Here is a 26905-nt window from a genome sequence, read left to right on the forward strand (position 1 = left end):
AGTTGGTTTAATAAAAGTTGAAGAGCTGAACCCTTCACTCCAACTGTTTTCTTCAGAGTAATTTCCTAATGAGCTGCATTAATGCATGTCAAATGGCAGAGCATCAAATTTCAGAAAATATTGGCTAGTAATTGGATCATGTGATACAGAAAGGAGACACACCAATTGCAAAATCAGACCTGACACATTTGTGATCCTACTGGTTTATCTGGAGAGTCCCTGGAAGGGAGTCTGTCGGTGAGGAATCAGTTCAGGTACTGGCACTTTAATGCAGTAAAACCACTTTCAGTCATTTTCGCAATTCCAGAACTTCACAGAGCCCAGCACACGCGATTAATTTACAGTATGTAGCTGAACACCTTGGGTCCAGAATTGAACCCATTTCAGAAATAAGCTCTGCCATTCAGCCCCGAACTGTCCTGTCCTCATTTTAATCCTCCATCACCGGAAGTTCCAGCAAATCGCAGTGCTCTGGGGATGTGTAAACAGACCACACCCTCCTCCACCTTCACCTCTTCTCCCATTTAAACCACGCAGGTCCTTCCACTCAAATAGTATCAGCGATTTCCATGTTCCAGTCTCTCGGAGAAAACGTTTCTCCCAAAGTCTTGGGAGAATGAAGGATCGTTAAGAGTAGGAGCATACAGAATTCAAGCAGGCCTTTCAGCCCATCTGCTCCATGCTGTAAACATGTCCCATCCAACCTAGCCTCAGTTATGCTTAACCCTCTCCCTCCAAACCTTTCCTATCCCAATGTAAGGGCTCGGCTTGAAACATCGACTGTTTACTCTTTTCCATAGACGTTGCCTGACCTGCTGAGTTCCTCCAGCATTTTGTGTGTTGCTCTGGATTTCCAGCATCTGCAGAATCACTTGTGTTTATCACATACCGGCCCAACTGTCTTTTAAATGTCTTTGTACCTGCCTTTACCACTTCCTCTGTCAGCTCATTCTACAGATACCACCCTTGGTGTACAAAACAAAAAGTAGCTCCTCAAAATTCTTGTATTCCCCTCTCACCTTACTGCCCACTAGATCATTTGGTGAGCATTGAACGTCACAGTCCATGTTCTCCCTGCTCTCCAAAGGACAGTTTATGTTGGTTTCCGGGCCCAGGATCTCCAGCGTGGACCCCTTGTCGCTGCTCACAGATGTGCTCTGTTCTCCCCTTGTAACATTACTAGTGTGTCCTGTGAGTCCAATTCTTAGGCTGTCACCCATTTCTCCAACGTACACGATGCGGTGTCGTTTACACTAGACCATGGATTACAGTTAACTGGGGCACATCGGGACCAGTACATTTTGGCCCAATTAAGTGGCTGCCCCAATTAGCCAAAGTTTCATAGAAATAATTTAAAAGTCCAAATACCAAAAAACTGAGCAACAAATTATGTATTTAAATGAAATACCTAACAAATTACTGATGTTACTACAGTGCAATAAAACTGTATTAGTTTCTCATTGTTACCGAGAGGAATTCATAGTGTACACTGCTGTGTTTTGAAAAAAATCAGTGCAAACACCTTTGTCAAAAGGTGCAAGCTGAATCATCTGCTCAACATCAGTGAGACAAACGAGATGGTGATGGGCTTTAGGGAGACCAAGCCTGGACTGCTCCCTGTTACTGTTGATGGTGAGGACGTGGATGGGGTGAGGACCTACAGGTACCTGGGGGTGCACCTGGATGACGGACTTGAGTGGATCACCAACACAGAGGCTGTGTACAAGGAGGACCAGAGTCAGCTCCACTCCCTGAGGAGACTGAGGTCCATTGGAGTCTGCAGGCCTCTCCTTCACACGTTCTACCAGACTACTGTCACTAGTACAATCTTCTATGCGGCGGTGTGCTGGGGCAAAGGCATCAACCCGGGTGATGCCAACAGACTCAATAAACTGATTAGAAAGGCTGGCTCTGTTATAGGAGTCAGACTGGACCCACTGGAGGCTGTGGTAGAACAAAATACCCTCCGGAAAATCCTGACAGTTCTGCACAATGTTTCTCACCCGCTGCATTTCACCTTGGCTGAACAGAGGAGCACTTTCAGTAACAGACTAAGACAACCGCACTGCTCCAAACAGTTCTGCACAAGGCCATTCTTACCCTCAGCCATTAGGCTCCATAATGAGTCAACCTATAAGCGGGTAAGTGACGACCCCCTCCTGTTAGACTGTTGAAGTCATTTTTATTTTTTCTTACTTCTCTTTTAATATTTGTACATCTCTGCACTTGTAATGCGACTGTGGCACTGCAACTTCCTTTGGGATCAATGAAGCATCTACCTAGAGCAAACAATGGACAGTCTTCACTCATCCTCCAAATCTTCATTTTCATTATAACATTCAAAAAGATTGCCAGTCCCTTCAAATTCTTTGTAGTTTCTAACTTTTTGAAGTAGTGAAATCATTTCATTTTTCCGTCCGTATTAAGAACATGAGTTGTCGAGTCCTTGAGAGGGAGTCCACAGGTTGTGGAATGCCTTCACTGTCAAGGTGCGTGAAGTTATCCAGGCTGGTTCAAGAGCCTGATGATTGAAGGGTGATAAATGTTCCTGAACCTGGTGGAGTGGGGCCCAAGGCTTCCTTCTCCCGGATGGCCGCAGCCAGAAGAAGCGTGGTCTGGATCCCTGATGGCGGCAGCACTCCTTGTCGATGTGCAGAGGGTTTTGGTGTACTTTGCAATGTGGGTCCGCACACTTGTGGTCCTCGTTAGCCTCGTTCCACTACGGGAGAGTCAAGGACCATGAGGCATAGCCTCAAAGTAAAAAGATGCCCCTTTAAAACAGTGAGTAGGTGGTGATGATGTGGAATTCGTTGCTGGGTATATTTAAACAGACATTGTTAGTCAGGGCATCAAAGGTTACAGGGAGAAGGCAGGAGAGAGGAACAAGAAATCAGCCATGATGGAATGGCAGAGCAGACTTGATGGGCTGAATGGCCCAATTCTATTCCTATTTCTTATGGTCAACACCATTTACCTCCCCTTTGATCTCCTTCAATAACTGAGCGAATATCCACAAACTGTGTGGCCGCCTCCCTGATCTTCTGCATCCCCGCCCAGAGATTTCCATTCTCACCCGGCGGAAAGCACAATCCCAGACGGCACAGGAGCATCGATGGAGCTCAGCAGTTAGCCCAACGACTTTCAGTACCAGCAGGGTTCAATTCCTGCCGCTGCCTGTAAGGAGTTTGCACGTTTCCTCCAAGTTCCAAAGGAAGACACTCAGGTTAGTGTTAGCAAGTTGTGGGAATGCTCAGTCGGCCCAGAAACGCGGCGAAGCACATTTTCAGACCATGCTGATCGCTGACACCAATGATGCATTTCACTGTAGGTTGCAATATCCATGCGACAAATCAAACTAATCTTTAAAAAGGCTTCCATCACTGTTGGTTAGAAGTGATAAGTAGTGTTTATGTGAGACAGAAAGAGCACAGGAAGCCTGGGATGTAAAATTGAGCTCATTTGCTTCGTTAAGAACCTAGACAAAGAATCAGACCAGACAGAGCCCACACACCCTCTCGCGGTTACCACGGCCAATTATCGACACCAAGGAAGTGAAACCACAGGGATGAAGCAACAGAGACAAGAACTACCAGGGTAAAATGCATCCACCAACCGCTGTATCTATGACCAAACTTTATTGTGAAAAGATGAACGATTTCAGTAGGAATTAGTAACAGGTTTTCTTGTGTCAAAGGACATGGTGGAAGTCTCTGGTGACAATTTTCCATGTGAGGGGAAACACAGAGAAATGAAATCATTCCTCAAACACACCCCCCTCGGAAACACAGTCAGCAGGATCCGTGCACGAGCATCTCCAACCCCCTTCACGCAGAGGACTTTTGCTTACGATGCTCGGCAAACCACTCTTTGCTCTTGTCTGCTGCGATGGCCTGTTGGGAAGAGGAAAGCAAGGGTCACTCCGTCAAGCTGGTGGATCAGATACTCTCAGTCCCCCCCCCCCCCCCCACCTCCTTCCCCAGGCTTAAAAACCCACCCACCCACCCCAAGCACCACGCTGGGCTAGGAATCATTCCGGATTCCGGACGAACTAAAGTGAGAACCAGTTGTCAGGAAATAAAAACCACACACGACTTAAAACTCCCCGTGGCTAGTGAGGGCAATTATGGGGTGCAAGAGCTGATGATTCTGCCCCATTGAAACAACATAGACGAAAGCAAAACAGAGCAGGGGCTCCCAACTTAACTTATGCCATGGACCAATGTCGTTAAGTAAAGGGTCCATAGACCCCAGGCTGGGGAGCTCTGCACTAGGATGAATGTTCCTGCTATTAACACACCGCTAAAGGTCTATGTGGGACAGATCTAGCTTCTCATTTAACCTTCTGGTAAGTTATAAATTCATGGTGTCATCTTTCAACACTAGGAAAAGGGGTATATTTTGGGTATCTAGAGTTTGTACTTCTTCTGAAGCAGACACCAGTACTGAATATTCAAAGGAGTTCTGCTAATTTCCACTCTAAATATGAAATTCTGTAAATGTACCTGACTATATCCCGCATGTTGAAGTTACGTTGGTAATTACAGCAATTGAGACTGCAAGTGTTCGTTATCCTTGTGCGAAAGAAGCATAGATAACTATAAAACTGTCAGGATAATAAAGTTTCAAGGGAATTGGGGGATTCTCAGAGTCCTGTAAATAATGGGTTAAGGTTGAGTACCGACTGTGTCTGTGCATTCTGGTTTGTGAATGGCTACAGCATGTTTAAGATGATGTCTCACAGCTGTCTCTTTGGAGCGAGATAAGGGTTAAAGTTCACACAGATCCAGGAAAGAAGTCTCCTGATTTTTCACGCCTTTTGGTTTCGACAAAAGGCGGTTGCTGATGGAGATAAGACAGGACATTCCTTTCTCAATTAAAGCTTAAATTTGGTGGAGTCTCTTATCTAAGTTATGAAGCTTTGCTCTATTTGAGTAGCTGGAATGTCTATCGAACTGATTGTTCCGTTGGCGGCCTTACCGACTGTAACAATTCCGGAAGCCGAGCAGTGAACTTGTTTGAACCGCCAGGGGGACGAGAACGCTTCTTCCCCCGGTGTCGGGACCAAGTTCCCTCGCCGGCCGAGCTCGAAGAAATAAACCAGTGAAAAACATAGGTAGGGATTTTTTTTTTGTGCTGTGGTTATTTGGTCCGGCGAATTTAAGTTTACAAGGAGAGTGAGATTCCGCTGGATTCTTGGAAGTCGGCATTGTGAATAATATGGGCTTTTCTATTTCCCAGTTATACAGCTCCTGCGTCGTTCAGTTTCAATTTGTCACAACACTTAAAACGATACTCCTTATTTCAGGTCCTGCCCAGGTCACACACGTCCTTATGAACTAGCGTATGTGGGTCTGCTGGACAGATGGGGGAGCATCAGCATCACCAGAAACAGTTGCCCCTGTTACCCTGGTGGAACAAATGTGTTCCGTCAGAAAGCATCCATATCAAACATCACTCAGACCACCAGGGTAACGAACATCAATTCAATGTCACCAGTCACACCTTGACATTAAATCCAATCCACACAAAACACAATGTACTTGATTCTGATGGAAACTCTCCCAGGACAGCTCCCTGCTCATATTTATCTAGACTGAATTAGGGCTTATTGCGCTTATAGCTCTGGTATCCTAGTGCTTCATCACATACAACAGTGCAGTGAACTTTCAGATAATGCACACCGTCTGATAAATGAGATCTGTAAAATGGAAGCAGTTATTCAGTTTCTTTAGAAAGTTAAAGGCTTCCCGAGCAAAGCACGACTAGTTGGACTGACACTTCACAGAGCGAGCAATGCCCCCCTTCTGTGTCTCAGCACCAGTTCTGAGTGAAGGTAGTGGAGGACCAGCTACGCATCGCAATGTTTTCTGTCCCATCCAGTCTGACTACACATTCTGAGTGAGGCGACGTTAATGCTGGGACTTACGTCATCCAGTAGCTTGGCTGCATTGGGGTCCACCTTGGAGAGGTCACGAAAAGCTGCATCGCCCACAAAGCAGATCTCATGGCCGTCCTTGTGGGGTGAGGGAAACAGAACAAATGAGTTCCATTGCACAGTGACTACACCAGACAAATACAGTATCGACTGTACACTCAACACCAGACATCACCCAGCCTGTGTAACAAACACAGTATCGACTGTACACTCAACACCAGACATCACCCAGTCTGTGTAACAAACAGTATCGACTGTACACTCAACACCAGACATCACCCAGCCTGTGTAACAAACAGTATCGACTGTACACTCAACACCAGACATCACCCAGCCTGTGTAACAAACAGTATCAACTGTACACTCAACACCAGACATCACCCAGTCTGTGTAACAAACACAGTATCGACTGTACACTCAACACCAGACATCACCCAGCCTGTGTAACAAACAGTATCGACTGTACACTCAACACCAGACATCACCCAGCCTGTGTAACAAACACAGTATCGACTGTACACTCAACACCAGACATCACCCAGCCTGTGTAACAAACAGTATCGACTGTACACTCAACACCAGACATCACCCAGTCTGTGTAACAAACACAGTATCGACTGTACACTCAACACCAGACATCACCCAGTCTGTGTAACAAACACAGTATCGACTGTACACTCAACACCAGACATCACCCAAACAGCCTGTGTAACAAACACAGTATCGACTGTACACTCAACACCAGACATCACCCAGCCTGTGTAACAAACACAGTATCGACTGTACACTCAACACCAGACATCACCCAAACAGCCTGTGTAACAAACACAGTATCGACTGTACACTCAACACCAGACATCACCCAGCCTGTGTAACAAACACAGTATCGACTGTACACTCAACACCAGACATCACCCAGCCTGTGTAACAAACACAGTATCGACTGTACACTCAACACCAGACATCACCCAGTCTGTGTAACAAACAGTATTGACTGTACACTCAACACCAGACATCACCCAGTCTGTGTAACAAACACAGTATCGACTGTACACTCAACACCAGACATCACCCAGTCTGTGTAACAAACAGTATCGACTGTACACTCAACACCAGACATCACCCAGCCTGTGTAACAAATACAGTATCGACTGTACACTCAACACCAGACATCACCCAGTCTGTGTAACAAACAGTATCGACTGTACACTCAACACCAGACATCACCCAGCCTGTGTAACAAATACAGTATCGACTGTACACTCAACACCAGACATCACCCAGTCTGTGTAACAAACAGTATCGACTGTACACTCAACACCAGACATCACCCAGCCTGTGTAACAAACACAGTATCGACTGTACACTCAACACCAGACATCACCCAGTCTGTGTAACAAACAGTATCGACTGTACACTCAACACCAGACATCACCCAGTCTGTGTAACAAACAGTATCGACTGTACACTCAACACCAGACATCACCCAGTCTGTGTAACAAACAGTATCGACTGTACACTCAACACCTGACATCACCCAAACAGCCTGTGTAACACAGTATCGACTGTACACTCAACACCTGACATCACCCAAACAGCCTGTGTAACACAGTATCGACTGTACACTCAACACCTGACATCACCCAAACAGCCTGTGTAACACAGTATCGACTGTACACTCAACACCAGACATCACCCAAACTGCCTGTGTAACAAACAGTATCGACTGTACACTCAACACCAGACATCACCCAGCCTGTGTAACAAATACAGTATCGACTGTACACTCAACACCAGACATCACCCAGTCTGTGTAACAAACACGTTACTCCAAGCCTCCGCACCCCGCCACTCACTGGATCTGCCAGGATCACCACATCCACAGTCGGCTTTCCCGGTGTCTCCAGGCTCACCAACGCTGTCAGGATCTTCTGCTTCTCCTCCCTCACCTGAGTCTCCACACCTGGTAACTTAATAAAACACCAACTTTCAATCTGCGACCAGGCAGGATTCCTCACCACTAGTACTGACCCTTGGCACCTGGGACAGGGCAGCTAAAACTGGGGGCTGCCGGGGAACGTTCCTCTGTCCATGGCCAGAACAGGTGGCCCCTGAGGTCTTCTACACCACAGCAAGCTTGATGGTCATTTATATGTAAAGGGGTTTTTTTTTCTCTTTGTTACTGTTGGGAAAGGGTTTCCTTTTGTTAACTAGCAGGAATGCTAATTTACTGATAACAAGAATGGTATTCCTTTGTAAACCAAATGGGGATTAACGTTCTTTCTTTTGAGTCTGTAAGCTATTGTTGACGGGCTTTTGGGCAGATCGGCGCGAGGGGGTCAAGAGAGAGGACGCAATGCTCTAAGCTGGGCGAGGATCGGACGGGGGGTCCGAGGCCGGGAGATTCTCCGAGGAGGGGGGGGATGAAGCTAGATGTGCTTGGTTGACCACTCGGAGGGTCCTGAGCTGTTTGGAGAGTCGAGGAGTTCGGAGGGTCCTGAGCTGCGAGTCGAGGAGTTTGGAGGGGATCGAATGGTGGCCAGAAGACTTCAGTAATTGAGCTCCAACAGCTGTGCACGAAGTGGTTTGGACTTTGATAAGTTTGGCGCCTTTTCTTTAATTTTCTCTTCATATATACTGTATCGTTATTAATCACTTAGTTATAGTAACCTTTATAAATTGTACTCATTTAATCGCATATGGTGTACTGTCTGTTTTTGGGCGAGGCGGGGACATCACACAGCATCCACACCAGCTGATTTCCCAGTTTGGCGGGGCTGAAGGCTGCTCCCCCTAGATGAGAACGAGCTGAGCGAGCCTGAGGCGACCCAGGGGGTTACATATAGTAAATGGTCTGTTCGCCCCACCATTACCTGCTCTCTCGGACAAGAGAATGCAATCCTTCCGTAGGCAGTGGCGTGGTCCACAGGGCTCCCGATGTCCTGGAGTTCCAACTTGCACTGTAACACGAGCAGGGCAACACGTCAGCTTTCTGCCCCTGCAGATCCCTGTGGCACAGCCCCTCAAGTTCACTTCACCGTCCGAGAAAGACCCTGACTGGCCCCCGGATGTCAATCAACGCCCGTCACAGCTCAGACCGTAGCGCACCTGTTTCTCCGGATGTCAATCAATGCCCGTCACAGCTCAGACCGTAGCGCACTTGTTTCTCAGTCAGGAGGGCGATTTAATCTGAGCCTTGCCACGAGACAACTTAAAAGGACCAACTAACCCACTGACCACTACATCTCAGGAACATGGGAGGAAACCGGAGCACCTGGAGGAAACAGAGTCAGGGGGAGAGCGTACAAACTCCTTACAGACAATGGTGGAAACTGAACTTGGGTCATCTGTACCGTAAAGTATTGTGCTGACCGCTACACTACCATGGGGGGGCTGACCACTTCAGTAACAGAACATAGAAATCTACAGCACATTACAGGCCCTTCGGCCCACAATGTTGTGCCGACCACGTAACCTGCTGTAGAGACTGCCTAGAAATTCCTGAGCACATAGCCCTCTATTTTCCTAAGCTCCAGGTACCTATCTAAGAAGCTCTTAAAAGATCCTATTGTATCCGCCTCCACCACCATCGCTGGCAGTGCATTCCATGCACCCACCACTCTGTGTGAAAAACATACCCCTGACATCCCCTTGGTACCTATTTCCAAGCACCTTAAAACTATGTCCCCTTGGGCTAGCCATTTACCTTTTCAACCTTACCATTTATATTATATTCTGTCTTCAAATTAGACCTACCACTTCACACATAATAGAGAGTACAGGGGAGATTTACTAGAATGTTACCTGGGTTTCAGCACCTAACTTACAGAGAAAGGTTGAACAAGTTAGGTCTTTATTCTTTGGATCGTAGAAGGTTGAGGGGGGACTTGATAGAGGATTTAAAATTATGAGGGGGATAGATAGAGTTGACGTGGATAGGCTTTTTCCATTGAGAGTAGTGGAGATTCAAACAAGAGGAGATGAGTTGAGAGTTAAGGAGCAAAAGTTTAGGGGTAACATGAGGGGGAACTTCTTTACTCAGAGAGTGGTAGCTGTGTGGAACGAGCTTCCAATAGAAGTGGTAGAGGCTGGTTCGATGTTGTCATTTAAAAAAAATTGGATATGTATATGGACAGGAAAGGAATGGAGGGTTATGGGCTGAGTGCAGGTCGGAGGGACTAGGTGAGAGTAAGCGTTCGGCACGGACTAGAAAGGCCAAGATGGCCTGTTTCCGTGCTGTAATTGTTATATGGTTATAATGAAAGGTGTTGCCTTCTGCATCAGACACTAAAGCAATTTCTGTCTCTCTGGTATGTAGAAATGCAAAAACAACACCAGATACTGTTCTGATTGCGAGTTTAGTAACTGAACCATTATTTTACCAAATCCCTGAGCTGTCATATTGTTTGTAGGAAGCCGCCTTTTGCAGCAGCAATGACCTGGATTCCGTACTGCCTTTGGAGTTTGCACGGAAGCCCTACAAGCACAGCTGATCTCCATTCAGAGACGTGTGGGTTGGTAGGGGACGCCGGGCAGTGGGGCTCGAGCCGGGGTGTCGGGCCACAGGAGAGGTGGGATTGGATTTGGAAGAGCTGACCTGGGTGAGGAGCGTGTGCTTGCCCGCTACTGAGAGGCACCAGAGTTGGCAGGAAGGTGGGATGCAGTGAAACCGTGACTGTCTTGGATGTTTCTTCTGTGATCGCAAGACCCTGTTGGACATTGAGTGCCCTAGTGGACATAGGACACTCAAAGCAGCTGCGCAGGTTGACTTTGTGGTTAAGAAGGCATAAGGTGTATTGGCCTTCATCAGTCGTGGGATTGAGTTTAGGAGCCGGGAGGTAATGTTGCAGTTATATTGGACCCTGGTCAGACCCCACTTGGAGTACTGTGCTCAGTTCTGGTTGCCTCACTACAGGAAGGATGTGGAAACCATAGAAAGGGTGCAGAGGAGATTTACAAGGATGTTGCCTGGATTGGGGAGAATGCCTTATGAGAATAGGTTGTGTGAACTCAGCCTTTTCTCCTAGGAGTGAAGGAGGATGAGAGGTGACCTGATAGAGGTGTATATGATGATGAGAGGCATTGATCGTGTGGATAGACAGAGGCTTTTTCCCAGGGCTGAAATGGTTGCCACAAGAGGGCACAGGTTTAAGGTGCTGGGGAGTAGGTACAGAGGAGATGTCAGGAGTAAGTTTTTTTACTCAAGAGAGTGGTGAGTGTGTGGAATGGGCTGCCTGCAACGGTGGTGGAGGCAGATACGATAGGGTCTTTTAAGAGACTTTTGGATAGGTACATGGAACTTAGAAAAATAGAGGGCTATGGGTAAGCCGAGTAATTTCAGAGGTAGAGACATGTTTGGCACAACTGTATTGTGCTGTAGGTTTTCTATGTTTCCCTTGTTTGGTGGGGAGAGAGCAGTGTCGCCTCAGTTGTAGATCGGACTAGGCCTCAGTCCTCGGGCTTGTGTTGTAGCATGGCGCGTTGGCTCAGTTGCTGCTGAGTACCATTAGTACTGCCCTCCAGTGGTGGATCTGTGGGATTACCAGCTGGACTGCCAAGAAAAATCAATTTGCAGGACTTGTCACTTGTCGGTCAGGAACTTGGCCTAAAAACTTGTTTTCTTACATGATTATGTTCTTTTTCTTCCCCCTTTCTCATTATTTGGAGTGCACTTGTATATTTTTGCACCTTGGCCCCAGAGGAACGCGGTCTAATTCGGCTATATCCATATATGGTTGGACTGACAATTAAAGAACTTGTTTGATTTGATTAACTGGCCACTGCAGAATGTTGCTCGTGTGTAGGGGTACCGTGGCACTGTCAGTAGAATGGCTACCCCCTAGCACTAGCACCCTGGGTTCAGTTCCTCCTGCGTGGAGTTTGCACTCTCCCTCTGATCTCGTAGTTGTCTCAGTGTGCCCTGATCTCCTCCCGTATCCCAAAGACGTGTGGGATGGCAGGTTAGCCATCTACTGCCAGTGTCGAGACGAGTGAGGAACTTGATGGAAACGTAGGGGAGAATAGTTACAGCTTCTCTCAGGTAGGAGCAACCATCTGATAACTCAGGTTGGAGGAGCAACACCTTATATTCCATTTGAGTAGCCTCCAACCTGACAGCTGATTTCTCTAACTTCTGCTCATTTCTCCACCATCTCCCCACTCTTTTTCCATTCCCCATTCTGGCTCCCCTCCTCTCCTCACCTGCCTATCACCTCCCCCGGTACTCCTCCTCCTTCCCTTTCTCCCACGGTCCACTCTCCTCTCCTATCAGATCCCTTCTTCTCCAGACCTTCACCTCTTCCACCTTCTCACTTCATCCACCCACCTTCCCCCTCACCTGGCTTCACTTATCACCTGTCAGCTCGTACTCCTTCCCCTCCCACACCTGGCCGCTCCCACCCTCCTTTCCAGTCCTGACGAAGGGTCTCCAGCTGAAACACCGACTCTTCATTCCCCTCCACAGATGCTGCCTGACCCGCTGAATTCCTCCGGCATTTTGCTTGCTGGCCGTTCCGGATTTCCAGTAACTGCAGAACCCGCTGGGGTTACCGGGCCTCCCCCAGCTGATAAACACCTGATCCATGAAGATATGGAGGATTCGCCGCCCACTGCAGGACCGTGTGGTCCGCGGTCACAATTCCTACTTACAGACCATTTAGGTGAACTCCACTCGTACGGCTCCGAGCCCAGGTGCCAGCAACCCCCCCCTGTGAAAACCCAGAGCTGCACAAACTCCAAAGACCTCTGACGTGACCCCTGTAATTTCCTGCAATCACCTTAACCCTTTGCCCCTGGTATTATGCATTCCTGCCCCAGGAACAAGTCTGGCTATCCACTATTTGTACCCCTTTTCATCTTGTCGACCTCTATTAAAATTACTTCTCCTTCTCACTAGCTCACTCAACCCATCTTCATAGAGCACGTCCTCTGGACCAGGCAGCATCCTGGCAAATCTCTTCTGAACCCTTCGCTAAAGCTTCCACATCCTTCCCATAATGAGGCGACCGGAACAGGGCACAATACTCACCTTCCCCGCGCTCGTACCATTTGCCCGCGTTTTATGGACGTGTGCCGGCCACAGCTCACCTGATCATCGGCGTAACCCAGCAAGACCTGCTTCTTGGCGTCGTCCCTTTCGTAGAGCTTCATCCCGAGTAAATCGCACCAGTACTTGACCGCGCGCTGCAGGTCTGACACAGCCAGGGTTACCTTCTGCACTGGGTCTGCAAAGCAACAGGGGCTTTGAGTGTCACTTGAAATTGAATGGAAACACTCAACCTCATCGAGGGGCTATACCCTCGTGCTGGAGACAAGTACTTAGCCTCCTCTACCCTGATACAGGCAAGCAACCGCCTGACGTATTCCCACCCTGCAGTCCAGTCACAGACCTGGTGCCCAGCTGCAAGGAAATCCAGGGCCACACACACACACTCAAAGACTAAGGGGAACACAGCAGGTCAGTCAGCAGCATCTGCGGTGCCCCTCCTTCCCTTTCATCCATGGTCCACTGTGCTCTCTCCTATGAGGATTCCCTCTTCTTTACCTTTTCCACCAATCACCTCCCAGCTTCTCACTTCACCCATCTTCCCCCTCACCCGGTCTCACCCACCAGCTGCCAGCTTGAACTGCCCCCCCCCCCAGGCTTTCTATTCTGGACCCCCCCCCCTCCCAGTCCTGAATAAGGATCTCACACTGAAATATCGACCGTTTATTCCCCTCCACAGATGCTGCCTGACTTGCTCAAGATTTCCAGCATCTCTTGAGTTAAGGACGACTTTAAGTTTGGGGTGAGTTACAGGGTTCAAGCTCTGGCTTCCCCTTAATGAACTAACGTCTGAGCCAGACACAGTGATCAACGTGCAGTGTCATAAACATTAAAACAGGACACACACCAGCACAGTACAGGCCCTTCAGCCCACAATGCTGTGCCAACTTTTTAACCTACTCCCAGATCAATCTAACCCTTCCCCCCTACATAGCCCTCCACCTTACTATCATCCATGTGCCTAGTTAACAGTCTCTAATGCAGCTGCCTCTACCGTCACCGCTGGCGGTGTGTTCCACACACCCACCACTCTATGCAGAGAAAACCTGCCTCTGGCCACCTTAAAGTTCTACCCCGTCGTGTTAGCCATTTCTGCCCTGGGAAAGAGTCACAGCCTGCCTCTCATCACCTTGTAGATTTCTGTCAAGTCGCCTCTCATCCTCTTTCACTCAACCTTTCCTCTCTAATCCAAGCAGCATCCTGGGAGATCTCTGCACCCTCTCTGAAGCTTCCACAGCCTTCCCGCAACGAGCTGCTGCCACCGGCGGGGCAGTGGCGGAAATTAACGTGGGAAGAGAGCGGGAGGAGGGAGACAGGGAAGGTACAGAAAACCAGAGGTGGGTCTGGAGAACAAGGGAACATGGACACATCAAGGACGAGGTGGAACTGTGTGACACCCAAGGAAAAACACAGTGATGTAACACGCACACTGAATGCTGGAGAAACTCAGCAGGGAAGGCAGCATCTATTGAGAAAAATAAACAGTCGGCATTTTGGGCCGAGATCTTTTATTATTCCTGATGACAGGTCTCAGCCCAGAACATTTGTTTACTCCTCTCAGTCGATGCTGAGTTCCTCCAGCATTTTGTGTGTGTTGCTCTGGATTTCCAGCAGCTGCAGAATCCAGTCCCCACGACGTAACTCCCTATTACTTGGAGAACTCCTATTTAAATGCAGAGTCTCTGTAAGAATATCTTAATTCTTCTGCAGTTGGTCAGGAGTAAGGATGATCTCCTTCCGTGCTGGGTTTGTGGGGTGGTTGGTGAGAACACTGCAGGAGCCAGACATTTCCTCAGGTAGCGGCAGAGAGAGTTAGTGAGGTGACCTACTCCTGCTGTCAGTTACACAGGGCTTCTGTGAGCTCGTGACGTAAGGTTCCAATACTACCCCAAATCTTCCTTCTCTACTTTGAAGGGTCACAAGCCTGTTTGGATACTCCAATTCTTCAAAGAAACTTTGAATACATCTTGAATGTTTCCATTTCCAATCTCTTCCCAAGATAAGAACATTTCTGGCTCCAAACACAAATTCAATAGTCTTCCCAAACCAGCCGTCCAGCTACACTCAGTGACTCACTTTATTGGCTGTTCTATTTATTATAAATTACTATAAATTGCACATTTGGACAGACACGACAAAGATTTTTACTTCTCATGTATGTGAAGGATTTAAGAAATAAAGTCAATTCAATTCAATTTGCACATTAATGCAGGTATCAGCCAATCATGTGGCAGCAACTCAATGCATAAAAGCACGCAGACATGGTCAAGAGGTTCAGTGGTTGTTCAGACCAACATCAGAATGGGGAAGAAATGCGATTTAAGTGACTTTGACTGTGGAATGATTGTTGGTGCCAGATGGGGTGGTTTGAGTATCTTAAAAACCGCTGATCTCCTGGGATTTTAACGCAGGTGTTCCCAACCTGGGGTCCACAAATTTCTTGCTTAATGATTTTGGTCCATAGAATAAAAATAATTATAAAGTATAATGTATAATTAGGGCCTCAATACTGGAAACACTGGCCTGTGAGAGGAACAAACATTGATTCGATTATCCTCCAAACAAGATATCAAACAGTCAACACTAATCAGTCTCTTCTTCCATCTTGGGAGCGAGATCCCCGCTTAGCGCTCTCTGCATCCTCCCCTGCTTCGTTCGTTTCTATAGTGCCAGGGGTCAGATTGCGGATTCTCCTCCCAACACTGTCTGTAAGGAGTTTGTACATTTTCCCCGTGACCTTCCTCCGGGTGCTCCCGTCTCATCCGGCGTTCCAAAGACATACCGGTTAGTAAGCTGTGGGCATACCAAGCTGGTGCTTGCAGCACATCTGGTCTTAAGTTCAAATCATCGCCGTTATGCGCTGTGTTGCAAGACGCAAGTGATCACGGTCCCGTGACCGTGACTGTTCTTGGCAAATCTTTTCTACGGAAGTGGTTTGCCATTGCCTTCTTCTGGGCTGTGTCTTTACAAGTCGGGTGACCCCAGCCATGACCAAAACTCTTCAGAGATAGTCTGCCTGGCGTCAGTGGTCGCATCACCAGGAGTTGCTGCTCATACGACCATCCACCACCTGCTCCCAATGGCTTCCCGTGACCTGGATCCTGGGGGGGGGGGGTCACCTGCAGGCTAGCAGAGGAAAGGAAGGCCTCACACCTCCTTTGGTACAGACGCATCTGCGCCGGCCACCCTCAAGTTCAAATACTGTACCAAACATAGAAAACCCACAGCACAATACAGGCCCTTCGGCCCACAAAGTTGTGCCAAACATGTCCCTACTTCAGAAATTACTAGGCTTACCATAGCCCTCTTTTTACTAAGCTCCATGTACCTATCCAGGAGTCCCTTAAAAGACCCTATTGTTTTCACCTCCACCAACGTTGCCGGCAGCCCATTCCACACACTCACCACTCTCTGAGTAAAAAACTTACCCCTGACATCTCCTCTGTACCTACTCCACAGCACCTTAAACCTGTGCCCTCTTGTGGCAACCATTTCAGCCCTGGGAAAAAGCCTCTGACTATCCACACGATCAATGCCTCTCATCATCAATTTTCCATGCCGATTTTCTAACAACAGATTAAAAGGAACTAGAATCTGTGTCCAAACCTGACTCAGGCTGGTCCTTATCCACCAAATAGAACTTGTATCCCCCTGGGGCCTCCGTTACAAACACTCCATTCCGAATTTCGGTCAACGGCCATCCTTCCTTCTTGGCATTGCTCACTGCCTGACTCGACTGAAGCGTCATTCCCTACAGAAAGAAAGCAATGTAAGATCAGACGCTAGTGACCAGTGGTGCCCCGCCCTGCATGTACCCATGCTGGGACCCTCGTTGTTTGTAATATACGCTCATGATTAGGATGCAGATGTGGGCAGGAAAAATCGGGAAATTCATAAATGATATGGAAGTTGTGGGAGTGGCCTATAGCGTGGACGGGTAGAAATGTACTAAAAGGAGGGGTCCAGCCGGGATATCGGAGGAGCTGAGCTGGCTGCAGACTGTGATGCCCGATACTCGGAAGCACTGGAGTTGGTGCGGTATAACCGTGGGAGGTTGCCGCTGACATTTCACTTATGATTGCACAACTGTGTTGGACAGTAATAACGCAAGTTGCCATAGGCCTGTTCCCTTTGTCTGGTGGGGGGGGGGGGGGGGAAAGACAGTCGATATGGAAGCTGTGCAGCCTTAGTTGTAGCAAGAACTAGGCCTCAAGCCTTAGGCTTGCCTGCTGCCACAGACCAAGTGAGAGATGCGGAAACGTGGTTGAGCTTGGCTGGGGTTTGGCCTCACTCACTGGTGCTGCCCTCCAGTGTTCGAGCGATGGAATGACAAGCTGGATTGCATGTGACTGTACAGGCAGTCCCCAGGTTACGAACGAGTTCCGTTCCTGAGTCCGTCTTTAAGTCCGATTTGTACGTAAGTCGCAACAAGTACATCCGATATTACTTAGCGTCAGTTAGTCAAACGCTTGTCTTAGTATATAGTATATATTTTACCTTTCTATGCCCATAAAACACTTGAGAAACATATGTATTCCAATAATTAAACCACTGTGTTGCTTAGTAATAATTGTAGCTTTCATCGGGGCAGGGCCTTTCACATGCTCCATTATTCTCACTTAATCCTTTATCTGTATCCTTTAAAATTGTTCCAATTGTTGACTGACTGTTGCCTAATGCTTTTCCAATGACGTTTCACCTCTTTCCAAACCCTTTATTATTTCCACTTTATTTTCAATCACGATCGCTTCCCGTCAATGGAACAGAAACACTGTGGGCAGCGGGTCCCGAGCTGCGCTGGCTCCCGAGGTCCACTGGGTCCTAAGGACCACCGCACTGAGTCAGGCTAAATGGGACAAGTGGGGGCTGTGCTGGGTTTGGGTATTTGATCCTCCGCAATATTCCGCAAGGGAATTTAAACTGGAGGTGGCAGTGGGTTTTTTTTTAACGAGGTCGAGTTGCGAGCTCGACATCAACCCGGCACGGATGGTACGGGAATCACTGGAGTGGTCTGTCACTGGATCGAACTCGGAAACCTCCGTTCTCCAGCCCGGTGCTGATCTCACTGCGCCACCAGCCGACTGGAACCAGGGGGGGTGGGCAGGGTCAGGGTGAATCTTGCTAAGAAAAATTTTAGCCAAATACAAAGTTACACACTCACAGTGTCAACGGCAATGACTTAAAATGGCAGACGGTGTCGCAATCCGACTTAAAATGGCGGACGGCGTTCTCCTTCCTCGGTTCGTAAGTACGAGCAGTCCGTTAGTTGGATGTTCGTAACTCGGGGACTACTTGTACACTGCCGGGAAGCTGGACATTGTTGCTCAGGGCCTTGGCCTATACATATACATTTCTTTTCCCAAGTGAATATGCTTCTTTGCTGATATTTCGAATTATGTTTCTTGCTGTTTTTGAATGTTGCTTGCTATTTTGAATATTTTGTCCCTCAGCTCCAGAGGAACGCTGTCTCGCTCAGCTGTATCTATGTATGGTTTGAATGACAATTAAACTCGATTTGATTTAATATTAATTAAGAAATGGGGGTGGGGGGAGAGGGAGGAGCGCAAGCCAGCAGGTGAGAGGTGAAGCCAGTGAGGGAGAAATTGGGGATAAAATGAAAAGCTGGGAGGTGATTGGTGGAAGAGGTAAAGGGCCGAAAGAGGAGGAATCTGTTAGAAGAGGAGAGTGGTCCATGGGAGAAAGGGAAGGAGGGGCACCAGGGGGAGGTGATGGGCAGGTGAGGAGAAGGGGCAAGAGGGGAGGAAATGGAAAAAGAGAAAGGGGACAGGGGAGAAGTTAGAGAAATCAATGTTTGCGCCATCAGGTTGGAGGCTGCTAATATGAGGTCCTGTACTTCAGGATCACTCATGCCAGTGAGTCCAGGTGGGGACTGGAGTTTAGATGTCTGACGTCTGTGAGTCTGGGGCCAAGGACTGGAAGACGGAGCCCGGAGGTGGCCTGTCCCGGGGTTGGAGGCCCGTCTGTGTGTGCAAGGGGGCAGTCAAGGAACTTTTTTGGCCGCTGTTCTGCTGAACGTTGTGGGCATCACAAAATTTGACAACACTTGCGGGCTGCCCGTAGCACATCCTTAGGTCGTGCTGGCTGCTAACACAAACAACACCTTTCACTGTAATGTACCTGCGAAGGAGAAGTTTGGCCGAGTGCATGCATGGGAGGGGCATGCTCCAAGTGCAAGCCAATGGGACAAGGCAGAGTAACAGTTCGGCATGAACTAGATGGGCTGAAGGGCAGTTTGTGCTGTAGCGTTCTGAATACGATTCAATTAAAAAGTAATCGACGTAGAATTAGCGTTAATGGGTGGACGATGGCAGAGTGGGCTCACTCACTCTGTATTCAGTGTAGGAGAGGTAGCGAGCAGGTCTACCCCACTCCACCCACACCCTCAGATCACAGCTTAACCGAAAGCAGAAAACTATATATTCACTCAGCAGGTCAGGCAGCAGCTGAGGAGAAAGGAGAGTTAACGCAACTCTTGCTTACTTTGCGCTATTTAACATTTCAGGGCAAAGATCTTTCAGAACAAGTGCAATGCAAAGCTGGGTCAACCTGTCAATCCCAGGGACTCGTGCTGATATTACTTTGAGACTGTACATGCTGCACGTGACTGCGTTTGGGACGGTGTGCACGGCGTTTTCCACCTTGGCCCCAGAGGAACAATAGCCATTAACATAAATATGATTTAATGACAGGCCATAAACTTGAACACAAAAACAAGTCGGCTTTAAATAAACTGAAAGAAATTAGAACACGGACGCGTACAGCCCACAACACTGTGCCACAGCAGCTAAAAAGCAAATCAAAAACACCCCTTTTGTCTTCCATCATCCTCACCAAGCATACACGCACCCCAAGCAGATAGAGAGACACATGCTCTTACCAGGAAGTCATTCCCCAGGTGATATTCATCCACTCCGTAATTATACGTTAACTCAGACACGAAATGAGTATCCTCAGGGCCGTAGCCAATCATGGTCTTGCTCCATTTGCCATCATAGGGTCTGTAACAGAGATCAGAGAATTCAGGGCGCTTACAATCCCCCCCGCCCACTTTCCAGCAACGTCTGCAGAGCTATTTTCAAATCCTGGAGCTACCGTGGCAGAGAACGAGGCCGTCCAGCCCGCCAACTCTCGCAGATTTCTGCAGAGTTACATTGAAGGAGCCTGTTGTGGAGGCTCCAACGCACAGGATCGCCAGGGGCTGCGGAGGGCTGTTGACCCAGCCCGCTCCATCACAAGCCGCCTCGCTTTAAGGACGTCTCGTCAAGAGAGGGCGTCCATCATTAAAGATCCTCACCATCTGGGACGTGCCCTCTGCTCGTTACCATCACTGGGGCTGGGAACGAGGTACACACCGTGTTTTAGGAATATTTCTGAACAGTCCATGAACACTACTACCCTTCTGTTCAAGATTCAGCCTTACTTATCACGTGTACATCCAAACTGGGGGCAGCCCGCAAATGTTGCCACACATCCCGGCACTAACATGGCTTATCCACGATGCTTGGCAGAACAAAAACATAGCAACAGGAGTACTATCTCTTCTCTCAGCTAGTCCTGACGAAGGGTCTCGGCCCGAGACGTCGAAAGTGCTTCTCCTTACAGATGCTGCCTGTCCTGCTGTGTTCCACCGGCATTTTGTGTGTGTTGAAAGCACATAACTAGATAGTTTCATTACACATCTGAGTTTCGCTCTTTACTTTCAATGCACATTTTCTATTTTTTCATACCTACAATGCTTACATTTTGGATTTCTGACTGAGCAGCTTTACAACAATAATTTCCTTCGGGACAAATAAAAGTTCTATCTTATCCAGGGTAACATTTCATTTTCCTTTATACTTGAGTACTGAAGAATGACATATGTAAAGTTTGGGGTAATAAACATTCCTGGCATGGTTCTGTGTTTGCCCCAGCAACCAAACACTCAGTGGAGATTGAAAAGCAACCAGTAACTTTACTTGTCTGGGTTAGTTACCCTTCACTCCCACAAACAACACAAGGCTTTGCTCACCCTCTATTCATTCCCCCTCCATAGACGCTGCCCGACCTGCCGAGCTCCCCCAGCGTTTTGCTTGTGCTACTCACCCATTGCAGCTTGCCTTACAGCCTTCTTCAAACTCCTCATGCCGCAGGACCTGTACAAACACCCAACAATAGGTTACTCTCCTTGGAACAGTCGGATTAAGGTGCAGAATTGTTTATTTTTGGAGATTAACTTTGTCATAAGACACAGAGACAGAATTAGACCATTTGGCTCATCAAGTCTGCTCCGCCATTCGATCCTGGCCCATCCATTTTTCCTCTCAACCCCATTCTCCTGCCTTCCCACTGTAACCTCTGACACCCTTACTAATTAAGAAGCTACTAACCTCCACTTGAAATGCAGCCAATGATTTGGCCTCTGTAGCCATCCACAGATTTACCACCACCTGGCCAAAGAAATTCCTCCTCACCTCTGTTCTAAAGGGACATTCTTCCATCCCTGAAGGAGGGTCTTGGCCTGAAACAGCGACAGTTTATTTATTTCATAGATGCTGCCTGATCTGAGGAACTTCTTTGGCCAGATGGTGGTAATTCTGTGGACGGCTACAGAGGCCAAATCATCGGCTGCATTTCAAGTGGAGGTTGGTAGATTCTCCAGCATTTTGTCTATGGTCCTTCTACTCCAAGGCTGTGCCTTTGGTCCTGGATTCCCCCACTTCAGGAAGCATCCTCTCCACATCCACTCTAGCTAGGCCTTTCAGTATTCAATAGGTTCCAATGAGATCCCCAACTATTCTTCTAAACTCCAGCAAGTACAAAACCATCACTGGAATACACTCAATCATTCAGTGAGTTTTCCAGTAGGTGTAATTGGCTCTTTTTCTGGAAACTTCTTTGCTTCAGAGGCAGGAGTCGTATCACTTGAATCTTATTGGCTAATTGTTATTGGTGGAATTTTGGGCATTTCTAGACCGGTATGAGGAGACCATGACTTCTTTTTAGTCTTCCTCTTTCCTTTGTCTCTCTCGATGAATCTTCTTTGTTCTTGTAGCATTTAACAAAACAATTGCAAGCAACAAATTTCATGCACACAAAAAACTGGAGGAACTCAGCAGGCCAGGCTGGTGGAAAACAGTAAACTGTCGACACTTCAGGTGGAGACCCTTCGAGAGGACAGGAAAAATAGAGATTAGAAGTCAGAGTGAGGTGGGGGGGTGGGGAGAGGTAGGTCTACATCAGGGGTGGGCAAACTTTTTGACTTGTGGGCCACAAAAGGTTCTAAAATTTGATAGGGGGGGCCGAACCAGGAGCAGATGGACGGAGTGTTTTGATAATATACCTCATAAGAGAAAATAAAATATCATGGGATATGTAGAAAACGTGCTTTAATTTCAATTGAAAATGAACAAATGCATTACAACAAAATATCTTGAAGTCCCATGGTATTTAGCTATTTATTGAAATGACTTTTAAAACACTGAAAATTAAATGAATAAAAGTTTTTTTTAATAGTAACAGTTATTATTTTAAAGCACTGAAAATTCTGTTATCCTTCAAGATATTATCATCATCACTCTCCTCCTGCCTGTCTTTATTTCAATAACGGTAGGAGATGCTGGTCTACTTGTCCTGCTCCTTCTTATTCAATTGTCCCCTGTGCCAAAACTCAACAACGACCAGCACAAGGACAGAACAGTGACAGTATGCGGAGCGCGTTATTTGATCTGGAGCGCATTTTTTATTTTGAGAACGTACGTGCACCTGCGCACTACTCATGTCCATCACTTAACAGAAATGACATGAAACATGTAAGGCTTATTGAAAAAAATATTTTCAAAAGCATTTTTTTTACATAACACAACGAAGAAACTTAATTTCAGTGGGAACAGTGTTGTTGGTCTCCCTTTTTAGCCTGCCCATCAAAGTCTGGATTTAGTTTTGTTGTGGCGATTCTCAGGATGGATCTGAGGTGTTGGTCAGTTAACTTGGATCTGTGGCTGGCTTTCTTGACGTTCATGACGCTGAACGCCTGTTCACATAAATAGGTCGAGCCGAACAAAGAGTAAAGCGCAAATGTGGAGTAATACGCTGCACCTCAACAAAGGTCAATGTATATAGGGTGCGTCATCTATTGGGAAAACGCCAGAATTGCGGGGAAAAAACGTTAACAAGGTTTATTAATATAATTTCATCAAGTTCTGCGGGCCGGATTAAAAAGCTTAATGGGCCGCATATGGCCCCCGGGCCGTAGTTTGCCCATGCCTGGTCTACATGGTGGTGGGTGATAGGTGAGACTGGGAGGGGGGAGGGGTGAAGTAAAGAGCTGGGAAGTCGATTGGTGGAGGAGCAAGAGGGGGTGAGGGGCAGGCAAGGAGATATGGTGATTGAGTGAAAAGGGATTGAGGAAGAAGAGGGTGGAGCCAATTACCGCAAGCTTGTGAAATCGATGTTCATGCCATCAGGTTGGAGGCTACCCAGATGGAATACAAGGTGTTGCTCCTCCAACTCGAGTGAAGCCTGATCGCAGCAGTAGAGGAGGCCATGGACTGACATGTCAGAATGGTGAGGCAGGCAGGCAGGCGGACGGGGTCAATTCCCCCAAGTTGGAGAAATCGATCCTCATGCCACCAGGTTGGAGGCTCCCCTGACGGAATACAAGGTATTGCTCCTCCAATCTGAGTTTGGCCTCATCGCGGCAGTAGTTTATGCCTCATCCTTGTCTTCCGAGGAACCTTTGGATCACAAAAGGTCCAGGATCCAACAGAATGGAGGTTAAGGAGACATCTGATGGGAGATGGGACATACCTGGGCATTCTGAAGCCCACACGGCCACCACGAAGTCCCCAGGGGGAAGGGCCACAGTTTTTAAGGTCCTGTTGTTACTGCACCACGAAGGCCTGAAATCCTCAGGTAAATACTGCAAAAGCAGCAATAATGAGGTTGTGCTGGTCTCAACCCAAAAACTTCTGTCCATTTCCCACCACGGACGCTGCCTGACCTGCTGATCAGCAACAGGCCTGAGGAACTCAACGGTCGTCCATTCCAACAAGATGGTCGTTAAGGAAAGCCGCCAACTGCCATGTTCAAAGCCGTCAAGAGTTCACACCGAGGGACACTTAACTTTGGTGTGGCCAACACAAAGGTTTTGAGGAGAAAGACAGCAGTCTAGGGATCTTCTGTCGCTGGACACTGTGGGGACTGGGTAGACGGTGGGGGGGGGGGTGAAATGGGTGGCATTTGTACTACCCCAAGAGGCCACGAGTGCTATGAACACTACCGATGTGTGGCAGTGAATACACCGTGAGAAGTTCAATAGACGTACTGGTCACCGTATTCAACCGCGACAGCTTTCCTTGTTCCTTGCCAGCATTCACAGTAGAACAAAGAAATACAAGAGAATCAGTGAAAAACAACACAGCCAATGTTCAAAAGAAGACAATCAATGCAAAGAGAAAAAAAATACACGCAGGCACCACTTGACGCTGAGGATACATCCCTTGCAGGTGGCGCGCTTTGTAAATCAGCGTTATGTATGTAAACTGACTTCTGTAGCTGATTTTTAAAAAATCAAATCCGAGACATATACTATGTCATACACTATGCTGAGATCATCAGGGTCTCTCTTCCTGTCATTACGGACACTTACACCACACGCTGCATCCGCAAAGCAAACAGCATTATGAAGGACCCCACGCACCCCTCATACAAACTCTTCTCCCTCCTGCCATCTGGGAAAAGGCACCGAAGCATTCAGGCTCTCACGACCAGACTATGTAACAGTTTCTTCCCCCAAGCTATCAGATTCCTCAATACCCAGAGCCTGGACTGACACCTTACTGCCCTATTGTCCTGTTTATTATTTATTGTAATGCCTGCACTGTTTTGTGCACTTTATGCAGACCTGGGTAGGTCTGTAGTCCAGTGTAGTTGTTTTTTCTCTCTGTGTTGTTTTTTTACATAGCTCAGTCTAGTTTTTGTACTGTGTCATGTAACACCATGGTCCTGAAAAACATTGTCTCATTTTTACTATGTACTGTACCAGCAGTGAAATGACAATGAAAGTGACTTGACCTGATTTGGTGTAAACACAGTAACAAATACACAAGTAAGCCTAACCTGTATATCAGCGGAGCAGCAACGCGTCACAACAGCAGCGGAGGCAAGCTGGTTACGTCTCAGAGGGACCAGGCTCTGGGTCCTCCTCAAACATCCACCCCTTCTTCAAGCAGGCGGTCTCGTTTGCCTGCCTTTTCTTAAGTTTCCTCTCACGAAGCCGTTCTCGGCAGCACAAGGTCACATCGAGAAGATCTCTCTTTGCTTTATTGCTTTGCTCCCAGTCAGGGTCACCACTGGCGAACTGGTCCATTTTTATCTTGTCTGCATTTTTTTTTAAAAATCGTCAATGTAGCCAATTTCAAGAGGCACCAGCATCGACCTGACGCTCACCAGCTTTCAAATGCCGCATCACTTGCAGTTCCACAACCGCGCTGGTATTTTTCCCAGACATCCTACTCTCGCTGGAAGTTGCGGAATGCTTTCCAAGCATTACGGGTGAAAAACTGGAAGAAATTGGCAAGAGTGTAAGAATGCTTACACATGCAGGAGAGGCAGAGAGTGAAGTCATACGCGACTGGCTCAGAGCGCAAGTAAAGCGCTCTCATTGGCTGATTGGATGTTCACTGTAATAGCGGCAGCTCTTGATAAGTGTTGTTCAGAATGAAGTTTTGTCATTTTTAAAAATTTCAATAGAGAATTGAATAACCAGGTTGTAACGTATCGGTGCCATGTGGGGTCTGAGTGCATTAAGTAAGTAAATAAGTAACACTGATTACATGAGCACTTTGAAAGTGAGTCCACAGGTGAGTAAAGTTATCCACGCTGGTTCAGAAGGTTAATGGTTGAACCTGGTGCAGTGGGGCCCAAGGCTCCTATAACTCCTCCCCGATGACAGTGAGAAGCGGGACGGCCTGGTTGGCAGAGGAACTTGATGCTGCTTTCTTGCGGCTGTGCTCCTTGTAGATACGCTGAACAGCGGGGAGGACTTCTCCTGCGATGGAATGGGCCATACACACAACTCTGTGTCGGCTTTAACAGCAGCAAGCGATGTTTGGATGAGCACGTGGCTGGGAAGGGAAGCGAGGAATTTAGTTCAAGTTGATGGGACTAGACAGAATAAGACCTTGGTGCAGACTAGATGAGCCAAACGGCCTGCTCTGTGCTGTGGTCTTCTGTGACCGTATAGTCTTACAAATACAGAGTTGTAACACCCGAAACGGTGGAGGAACTCAGCAGGTCAGGCATCAGCTATGGAAAGACTAAACAGTAGTCCCCTCATCAGCACCTGTCAATCTGTCCGCCTTCCTTTCCTGCTCTTTACTATTCTCACTACTTCCCCCTTCATTTCCAGTCCTGAAGAAGGGTCTCAGCCAGAAACGTCGATTGTTTATTCATCTCCATAGATGCTGCCTGACCTGCTGAGTTCCTCCAGTTTTTTGTGTGCGTTGCTCGGGATTTCCAAAATCTGCAGTATCCCTTGTGCTTATCTGTTTATACTTGAAACAAAAATAAACACCTCCCACTGTTTTAGTCCGCGAATCCCGCAAAGGCCTCGCCGTCTACCGAGGACGGGGGGGTGGGCACAGGGCATAACCACGCCAAAGGGCACGGTGGAAAATTCGGGACACCCCCCGGCCCGCCGCTCCGCAGAGAAGCATCAAACTCACCTGCATGCCCAAGACATCTCTGTAAAATTTAATGCTGCGGCTGCGATCCCCGACTTTAAAGACAAAATGCAGCGCCCTGCCCAGCACCATCGCTGCACCCGAAGCGGGGGGGGGGGGGGGGGCGCCTCACGTGACCGCGACGCCTCACGTGACCCGGCCGAATTGTTACAAGTACACCCCCAAAACGCATGCGTGCCA

At 47.8% G+C, this 26905-nt stretch overlaps 1 protein-coding gene across 2 annotated transcripts; it reads right to left on the reverse strand.

Moving 5' to 3' along the window:
- Nucleotides 1–3613: 3613 nt before the first annotated feature.
- glod4 (glyoxalase domain containing 4) lies at nucleotides 3614–26845 on the reverse strand. 2 transcript variants are annotated; one of them, XM_059973562.1, is made up of 10 exons: nucleotides 26708–26810; nucleotides 25101–26107; nucleotides 21087–21136; nucleotides 19879–19999; nucleotides 16587–16731; nucleotides 13022–13158; nucleotides 8809–8895; nucleotides 7792–7905; nucleotides 5927–6013; nucleotides 3614–3890 (listed from the first exon to the last, which is right to left on the reverse strand). In XM_059973562.1, exons 4-10 carry the CDS (start codon nucleotides 19969–19971, stop codon nucleotides 3825–3827), a joined length of 729 nt encoding a protein of 242 aa, XP_059829545.1. In that variant the 5' UTR covers nucleotides 19972–19999; nucleotides 21087–21136; nucleotides 25101–26107; nucleotides 26708–26810; the 3' UTR covers nucleotides 3614–3824. The 2 variants fall into 2 exon arrangements, with proteins under 2 accessions (XP_059829545.1, XP_059829544.1); XM_059973561.1 differs by lacking the exon at nucleotides 25101–26107 and having other exon boundaries at nucleotides 26708–26845.
- Nucleotides 26846–26905: the final 60 nt, after the last annotated feature.

This window comes from Hypanus sabinus, chromosome 6, assembly GCF_030144855.1.
Source record: "Hypanus sabinus isolate sHypSab1 chromosome 6, sHypSab1.hap1, whole genome shotgun sequence".
NCBI classification, from domain to species: domain Eukaryota; kingdom Metazoa; phylum Chordata; class Chondrichthyes; order Myliobatiformes; family Dasyatidae; genus Hypanus; species Hypanus sabinus.